General features: G+C 30.4%; 1 protein-coding gene across 1 annotated transcript in view; it reads left to right on the top strand.

Moving 5' to 3' along the window:
- Positions 1-3,778: 3,778 nt before the first annotated feature.
- The window catches only part of LOC130667871 (neo-calmodulin-like), a 92,334-nt gene continuing 85,910 nt past the window's right edge, over positions 3,779-10,202 (top strand). The window contains exon 1 of the mRNA XM_057469765.1: positions 3,779-4,335. Within this exon, the coding sequence (XP_057325748.1) occupies positions 4,297-4,335 (39 nt within the window). The 5' untranslated portion in view covers positions 3,779-4,296. The remainder of the gene's footprint in view (positions 4,336-10,202) is intronic.

The raw sequence follows: 10,202 nt of genomic DNA, 5'->3' as shown, positions 1-10,202 counted from the left end.
TTGTTGAAATTTCAAGCACAAGTTGTACTGAAAAAAAAATAACTTTTGTAAAGCAATATTTTCTAGAGTGTGAATCGATAAAAATTATTACATTATTGATACTATATGTCAGGTGAAGAATATTTTTCTTGATAGAAGAAAATCGGAATTTATTTACAGTACTCTTAAAAGAAAGATCAGCATATTTCCAGCTGAGCTCGGATTTCTTCAATTAAGAAAATTATTTTCAAAGAATTCTTAAAATTTTTGCATCAAAAATATAGTAGATTGAAAATTTTCAATAGAATAGTTTCTCGTAAGAAGCATTTACATTAATTCTGAAAGTTTTATTTTTTCAGTGTGTGAAAGCTCACGGAAAGATTGGAACCCGACTGGTTACTATTCTGCACCCGGCTCAGTACGGTGCAGAACAGTAACCAGTCGGGTTCCAATCTTTCCGTATAAAATATCTACGCGGGTCGAAAAAACTTGATGTGTTTTTCAAGTATGACTTGGACTTGACTTATTTGACTTAAAAATTTGAGTCAACTGTCAAATTGAAGTCACGTTGACTTAGATTTGACTTCAATGGGTTAAATATAAGTCAACTGAGTCAAATCCAAGTCAAGCTTGTCTTGAATTTGACTTAGTTAGCGCAAATTGCTACTAAGTAAGACAATTTAGTCAAATGTAAGTCAACCATGAGTTTTCATATTTTAAAATACGCTTGTTCACTTATTAAAAAATCTGTCTATCGGTTGACCCTGCGGGCCAGCCCCGAAACTTCCCGCTGTTTTCGAGCTCCTCGAGCTTTTGTGTGTCATTGGTTTTGAAAAAAACCGATTTTAACATTTCTTTCTCCCACGATATCTCAGGAACGAATAGAGCGATTTGGTTGAGGTGGCAATCGGCGTATTTTATTGAGTTCTAGAGCTGATTAGATTTTGAAGTTGATCGTATAAGTCGTTTCTGAGAAATCAATAAAAAACTAAAAAAAAAAAAATTTTTTTTTCGTAATTCGCCAATATTGTCGAGTCTATTTGATCAAATGATCTGAAATTTTCAGAAAAGTTGATGACCAACAAGCTCTTTCGATTGCCGCCTTAATCATTCAAATCGGTTCTTTAGTTAAAAAGTTATAGAGCGGTCACACACATACATACACACACACACACACACACGCACGCACACATACATATATACATACAGACACTCGGACATCATTCTGAAAATAGTCAGAATAGCTTCCTAGGACCTCAAAACGTCGACATTTGATGAAATTTCGATTTTCGCAAATCGGGGTGAAAACAATAACTTCCCAATTTTTCGAAAATCGTCGATTTTCTTAGCGGGAAGTTAAAAAAGGAACTTAAAATTTTCGATATGCGTAACGACGGATGGAAAGAAATAAAAGTTTATGAATTCACAATTTTATATTTTACGAGTATTGTGGAACGCTTGTAAACGCAAGTAAGCTATAAAAATAGTGAATTTTTTAAAATCGAGGACGGTAAGCGATAAAGGAAATATATGGGAAAAAAAAATTAGAACAATTTTTCTAAAAAGGGGTTAAAAGCTAACCTTTAGGCTCGAAGGTTTTTCTGGAAAAAAGTCTAAGAGTGATGGTTTTTAACCACCGACCTTTCTTATATGAGTGGAAGCCTTGTTTTCTGAGCACGTCCAAGCTACTAGATCGTCGAGGCAACATACTCTATGCTACTTTTTTATTTTATTTTATTTTATTATATCTTATTTTTTATTTTTTTTTTTTTTTCACTAGTCGTAGTCATGTTCAGGGACGAAAACTTTTCAAATAAGATTGACTTGAAATTTTTCTCACGTCGTACATGTCGGAATCTATCTACTGAAAAGCGGGTAATATGTGCAAAAGTTCTGTAAACAATATTTGAATAATCTGATTATTCAAAAAAATGTTAATTTCAGAAAAATTAAAAATAATTCCGATAATTGTTTTTTCATGAACTATAAGTAACATAATTTTTTATTAAATGTAGCAAACTATTTTCAAAATATTTTTTAATGACTACAAACATTTTTTATTTAATTGTAAATATATAGATTTATATATATATTTTTTTTGAACAGTGGATTGGAACTTTGACTATGGAATCACAATTTTCGTATGAAAAAAAAAAAGTAGAAATAAAAAGTACTTTTTTATTTTTTTTTTTTTTATAGATGAGAGAGTTTTTTCACAAGTTTTTTATGTAAATTTTACGGCTGAGTGCACTCTGTAGTGGACGGTGTAATATTGTGGTCATTTTACATGAAAAAAAAAAACTTTAAAGTCTGATCGATGAACAAGTCTTTGCTTGTTTAGAACTGGGAAAAAACTTGGAGATTGATCGATCAGCTTGAAAAGCAAATTGGACTCGTGACCTTTGTATTGTGAGGACCAAAAAAAAATTGTTACTTATCACACACATATAAATTCGATACATTACAAACCCCTTTATCGAATCCCAATCTGCCGGAAATTTAAATCCGATTTTAATCAGAAGAAAATAAATATTTATAAATAAGTATCCTTAACCGGATTATATGCTTGTTAGTTTTCAATCTTTTCTGCACAATAATCTAGACTAACAGAGTCCAAATAATTGATGATTTCATTTATAAAATTTAATATTACTAAAAATAAAAGATCCATCTTTAATCCCTCTAAATTTTTATTGAAAAATTATTCAGTCATAAAAAAATAACATTTCTACAGACGTCTGATAAAAAATGACTAGTACCACTTGCTTAAAACTTTTAAAGTAAACAAGTAGAACTTGTTAGCTAACAATCCAATTTACAATGAAATTACAATTACAATCCCTCATTATTATCGGAGATCACTACTTAGCGATGATTACTCCCGATGGATTTCACTTGACCGCATATTCAGTTTCAGCAGCATCTTCTACCTAAAACTCCTTCACTCATAACCCCTAATTCCTTCATCTATCAGGATCAAGTATTTGCTTGCTGAATATCACAATATACCATTTCTCTCTTCGTCATATGTATGCAGATATCCATCTCTCTTTGCCTCTTAACCTCTTTGCCTCTTTCCACAGTGACGCTTTGAAGCTGCTATATAACTTCGTATATATACATACACCTATTATGCAACAGGCAGCTCTACTAGTCTCATACCACTTTAGAATGTTCATATACAAAGCACGTATTGAATTTATCCATAATATATATATACATATAATAAATAAATAAATGAAACCATGAATACTTCGATAAATTGTAAATTGGTTGTGAACAGATGCAATCAGTGCATCATCGATATTGTCTACCATTAATTTTACTGATGAATTATGTGCTAGGTAAATATATAAAGCAACAGCAAAACCACCAAGTCTGCATACAGGATTATATAATGAAGCTTCTGATGATAATAACGAACCCATACCCCATACCCCTGACGTGGTCGACTGTTTTGTAGAGATACTGATACCCTGATACAGGCACACTATATATGGCCTTGAGTGTATCACTTTTTAGATACCCGATGATCGAGCCTGGGACACTTATCACACTTATAGTCATAGAAGTAGTCGTTGTTGTAGTCGTCGTTCCGTGTCATGTCATACGACCCAGTCGCAGACCTTCATAGCCTTAAGGTAATGTATAGCAGGCGCGCCCCTGGCTACGGGTTTCCATGGGCGTGCGCGCTACCATCGCAAGCTTCAAGGTGGAATAGAGAGGATTTTAATATATCTATTCTACTGTACAGAGCAACCGAGGCCAGCCCGATCAGACGCTCGGCAACTGCGTCCACGTACCAGTCAAAAGTACTCTCCAAGTCGTTCAAACGTCCGAGAGCTTTCGTATCATATCACGTTTTCAAGTGATTGACATCACTCGCATTCACGTACTTCGTCAATGGACGCTTGAGATTTACATTTTTTTTAATTAGTATATCGACTGTGAATTTTAGTATTTTTTATTTTTTATTTTTCTCGAGATTGAGAACTGTTGGAAAGTCTTTTCGCGACCACCTGTACGAGTAGACCTCTTCGAAATTTATATTTGATATATTTTCATATAACTTTATTATATTGAAATTAATAATTACGTTAATTAATATCACAGTTGAAAATAGTTTTCTTAAATTTAAAGTTGTAATTTAAGTTGTTTTTGTAAGGTTTCACGCCGAAGGAGCAAATTGAGAAGCTGAAACCGGATAGAGCTCCAATTTGTTTAGTAAACTTGAGTCAGCAGAAGACGGTTATAATAATAAAAAAAAAAAAAAAATAAAATAACTTTTTAAAGTTTACTTAATAATTCTTCATCAAAATGAAGACGTCATCCTTCTCATTGCGTGTTATGCGCAGGGTAAGTTTTTTTTTAATTTTATTTTACTGTGAAAACTGAATGAAAAAAAAAATTTTATCAATTAAGATTTAGATGATGTATACTTTTGTAAAAATATTTTTTTTTTCTTAGTTAAGAAGTGTTAATAATTTTTTTTCATTCAAAATTATTCGACTCTTTTTTTATGTCATGAAAAGTCAGGGTCATACAAAAAAATAAATAAATATATGTGTGATAGAATTACACCTAGTGTATGAAATGAATATTTACATTACTTTAAATTTATGTATCAAGTTTCCAATGTATGCAACCTATATATTAATATGTATGTTGAGGTATATTATTTTATTTCAAAGGTATTAAAAGCGTTTTAAAGATGTTAGAGTTGGTTTTTCATACTTTTGTCAAATATTTTTTTTTCATTATTTTCGAATTTTTATAGCGCGGCTCTTTGACGATCACATTTCACAAATTTATTATTTTATTTTTAACATAAAACTAAAAATATAACCTTTGAACAATATTACTCTTTACTTATGAAAGCATACAAAATTGAAGTTAACACATAATCCGCTATGTATTTGAGTCTAAAACTTTACAAACACTCGTTACATTCTGACGTTATATAGTTCCTAAAACATACTGTGGGTTTAGTAAGCTGTAATACAGCGTAGGCTGAGAAACTCGTACTTGCAAGTATTCATGAATGACTTAAAATTTTTTACACTGTAAAAAATCGGGAGTGAATACGGATTTTATTTCAATCCGAATTCACTCTCTCGATAATTCCGGAGTTTAAAAAAAAAATTAATCCGCATAAGGAGTGAATAGGAATTTTTTTATGAGCGGAGTGATTTCAGAGTGACGCGGATTTTATTTAAATTCGCATTCACTTCGGTCCGGAGTTTTAATACTTAAATAAATTTAAATTTAATAGAAACATCTGTTAATTAGAAACATAATTATTTAAATAAATAATTGATTCAGATATTAATAATTAAACTTAAAATATTATGTTTTTAATTTATAAAATGTTTTAGTCACTAAATTATAATTTCATATAGGGTAGAGGTACCATTTGTGGCCACTGCTCGATTTTTGGACATTTGATACTTTATTCTAATTAATGAAAAAGTGTAAAATAAAATTGTCATTTTAATAACGGGTTAAAAGTATCTTTGAATACATTTCAAAAATTAATTTTGTCATTGTGTCTTTTACAAATTACTTTATTTTAATTTTTCAAATGTCCAAAACTGGCCGTAAGTGGCCAAAAACGGTACCTCTACCCTATATAATACATAGTGGAAATATTAAATTATTGAATAGCTATAATGACATAGTTTTTGTGGAAATATTTGATATTTCGGTACAATATGAGATGTTATCTCGTGGTGTGGTTGATGTAAGTCATAGGACAGTTTGTGACTCAGTGCACTCTAAAAACGAATTTGTGAAAATCACATGAGAATCACTGTTTGGCAGTGAACAGTCACTTATTGCTAGTGAAAAGTATATCACTGTTTGAATTAGTGACATAGTTTTCACTACACGGAAAAAAAATAGGTGCTGCAACAGGACAAAATCCTGTTGCTGCCACAGAAAAAATCCTGTTACAGCAACAGGATTTCGTCCTGTTGCAGTACCTACTTTTTTTTCCGTGTAGTAAACAATGAATAGTCACTATTTTCACTGTTTCAAATTTAAGAGAGTGGAATAATAATTGTTCAAGTTTTATTATTAGCTGCTTATAATTTTTAAAAATCATCTCGTATGAATATATGTAAAGGGAGCTCGTAATTATTTCCGTACTCAATATAAATTTCAAAATATGAAAGGCCTAATCTCACTATGTGTTAGTAATTTTTTTTATAGTTAACATTTTCCAGAACTCCTCGTCGGAGTGAATTTCACTCTAATGGGGAGTAAATAAATAAAAAGTCATCGACTCCACGTTCACTCCGGATTCACTCCGCAATTTTTTTGCAGTGTATTTATTTTAAGAGTGTAAGAATAATTTAACCTAAATGCTTATGTCTTATTTCTTTATTTCCTATTCAATTAATTAAACCAATATCCACGTTTGCGTCTGAATAAATTATCGATAATCGAATTATTGAAATTCTTAATAAACATTTAATTATCAGATAAATTGTTTAATTAAAATAATTATTTATATGATTTTTTTTTAATTTTAATTTTAGCATCGTAATGATGGAATTTATAATTTAATTTAGTCAACTATTTAAATATACCCACATATTTTCGATTATAATCCCTTAAGCGACAGAATTACATTTATATTTCATTTAAAAATGTGTTTTTTTCATTTATTTTATAGTTAATTCATTTTCTGACTTAACGAACTTTCCGTTGATCTTATTATATATTTTATGACGGATAGAAATTTCTGAATGAAAAAATGATTAATCCTCAACTTGACGTGGCCATGCAATTTTTAATAATTTCAAAGATGCTGATAATTTATTCTGTAAAGTCATATTTGAATTGTAAATGAGCTGACGTAATTTAGAAAAAAAAAAATATAAATTTCCAATTTATTTCAAGTTCTTTATTGTTACGCGGGTTAACGTTTCAAGGTTTTTTTTTTGTGGACTATATTTACTCCCGTTGAATCTATTCAACACCATGTTGACTGTGTACACGCAGATATAAAATGTAAAATGCTTTAACAATGAAAGTATATTGAAGTAATAGAAGTTCAAGTATTTACATGTACAGACAGCGAACCGAGGTGTAGTCAAATTAGAGATAACTTGAGCAAACTAGTTCGTGCAATATAATTTATTTTGTTTCTGCAACTGTAGGATAATAATAATAATTATTATTATTCTCATTATTATCATAATTAGGGAGTAGTAGTGAAAGTTATTATAGTATTAATACAGTTGATATTAAAAATGTGAAAAAAAATATGAATATAAAAATTGGGAATTGGAAATTCTAAAAATACTTTTAGTGTCAAATAAACTTGATAGAAAATCGAAGCCTTTGAGAAAACATACTTGAAGAAGATAAGCTGTAAAAAAAAAATTCAAAAAAAGTTGAGCTCTTTTGAAAACGTTAGTTTTTTATTTCAATTCATTTCTTTGTGGTCTTTTTTTAAAAGTATTTTATAATTGTGGAACTGGAATGAAGAACTTGCGGAAATTATTGAGTGAGTTCTCGACACGATCTTATCAAGCCCGGGACAATTACTTTACCAATCTATTTCCGTTTGTCAATGAAAATCAATTGTATTCCGCATGAGAGGATGAGACTTGTATCTTACTGAACTACTATATATATTCACGATCTAGTAATTATATTGAAAGATGAAAACTCTACAATTATTTATTTAAATTCAGAAATTAATAAACATAAATCTTTTTTTTTCTAAGCTGAACTCTGTAGTATAAAGAATGATATATTTTTTACTTGGGGAGGACCGGACAAAATAGGGCCATTAAGAAAATTTATTTTCCTCAATACGCGAAATCTTTTACTTTAATTTTATTGAAATGAAACAAAATTAATTGTAAATTAATATTAAAAATTTTTTTTGTCATTTTCGAGCAAAATGGGAACATCCTGGAAAATTTTTCTTTACAAATGTGACTGAAACATCTTAAGCTGCGTAAAAATAACTGTAAAAGTAATGAATTACAATTTGAAGCCATTTTGGAAAAAAAAATTTTCAGGTACTCAAATTGGCCTGAAGGTTCTCTTTTAATAAAAAATTTATTAAAAAAAAATTCAAATTGACCTTTGTTGCCATTGTTAGTTAAATAAAAAAAAAAAAGTAATAACCATAAAGTATTTTGATTGACAACATAAATTATGTCTCTGTGGTTGAACAATTAACATCCGGATTAAAACAATACCACAGTGAAGAGACAAAGAAGCGACATTAGCTCTGACATGTACAGTGTGAATGCAAAATAAAAGCTTTTTACGTTGAAAGCAATGAAAATGTCCTGCTTCTGAAGAGTAACTCAACGGTTAACTCATTTTATTTTACTTTTCCGTGATGAGTCGGTCAACACAAGTTGACTCCACTTCTTTGTAAAAGTTTTCTTTGCACTTGTACTTTATTTTTGTAAAAAAACAAAAAAAAATGCGTCATAAAAATTTATTTTTCATACTGAACTACGCGATCTTCATTTTCTTCCATAATATTCTTAGTAATTTTATTGGTACTCTTTGCCACTATATTTGATATAGAAAAGTTTATCTTCAGCTAAAAATTTCCTCGTTAGCTTTGAATTTTATAAAACTTTTTACCCTTATGTCGTTGTCATCGTAATTGAGTTTTTTCTTTGTTTTGTTTTCTTGACTTTTTTTTTTCATAATTTTTAATACGGTCGACCTTCGAATTTATACTGTGCATTAATATAAACCCTCAGGATCCAATATATAATAGTACTATAACATAGACGCTCATAATTAATAGCTCTTATACCACAAAGAGCCGTGCTTCGGTTTAGTTTACATATATACAAGTACAAATGTGACGTGACTGAACGTTAGTTTGCATGATTTCGAAATTAATGCAAGGATTTTAGTTGAGTGTTTCCTCGATATATAACGATGAATGCTCATTAAATTATAATTGATTATTATTTTATTCAAGCTTTGTTTCTAAATAATTTATGAACACCAAAAAAAAACAATAATTTTTAATTTCATAGCTGAGGACCGAATAAAACGGGAGTATTACACAAAAATGTAATTTTATAATATCGTTCAATTTTCATAGCGGGAAGTTAAAAATCAGTGACATTTTTTTTATACCCGTGAGCTGAAGTAAAAAATATAATTGGGGCAAAAATGTAGAAAGAAAAAAATTTATGGAAATTTTTTTACAAAAACCAGTACCACAAATTTCGTGAGGCTTGAAAGTAATTGTGTAAGTGATGAATTACAATTTAAAATAATCAAAGAAAAGAAATTTTTTAAAAAATTAAAAACAGGAAATTGCATTACCAAGGTACAAAGTAAGTCATACCTGACAAGAATTCACTTACAGTGGGCTAAAAGCTTAGGGCACATTCACATGAGTATACGTTTGTTTGATATATTATATGAGTCAGAGGTGAGTAAGAAAATCTACACGAGTATTCGTATATGAATTAAAATCAAATGTAAGTTGAAGCTTCCCGTGTAGAAAAAATTTTTGAAAAAAGTGTTGACTATTCTAAACTTTTTTTTTTTTATTTGCAAATTCCCCATGTATGTAGGCGTTGCCTGTCACATGGTATACAATATTTACTCAGCTCATTTTTTTCCTATACCAGGTTTTTTGTGCGACCGTGATCCGACTTGTGCTTGTACTGTACTGTATCATTACGGTGATGCCCTACTACCTCCCTTGTGCAATGGAAGTGCAGTGGCGTAGGAAAATCACAGAGAAAACCTAGCCAGTACATTTTTGGTTTGAGTGAAGCTCCAGTGATCGATAAAATTCCTATTTTACCGATCACTGGATCTTCATACCGCGCCTAACGGGCAGAGACCTCCGTTCGAACCTGACGCGTGGCTAAGCGGTCACCCAGCCAAGTAGTAATCATGCTCGATGCTACTTAACTTTGGTGATCGCCCGAGCCACACGCGTGCCGAACGGCTGCCTCAGCCGCTTGACTATTCTAAACTTCAAAACGTGACACAACGACGAACTTTTTTTGAACAGACGTTTTTTCAACTTTTGAGAATTCAAGAGAAAAATCAACGAATGTACTGATATTATTAAGATATGCCTCAACAAAAAACATTCTGAAATAGTTCAAAAGCGGTTTTTTCTAAACGTATTTTTCACTGAAAAATATTATGAGTCCTAGCACTTTTAATGGAGCGTCAAAAAAAGTTTACAAATGAATCACAAACAATAA

The sequence above is a fragment of the Microplitis mediator genome, chromosome 5 (assembly GCF_029852145.1).
Source record: "Microplitis mediator isolate UGA2020A chromosome 5, iyMicMedi2.1, whole genome shotgun sequence".
Lineage (NCBI taxonomy): Eukaryota > Metazoa > Arthropoda > Insecta > Hymenoptera > Braconidae > Microplitis > Microplitis mediator.
The sequence above is the reverse complement of the archived record's forward strand: the minus strand, read 5'-3'. Positions and strand labels throughout refer to the sequence as shown.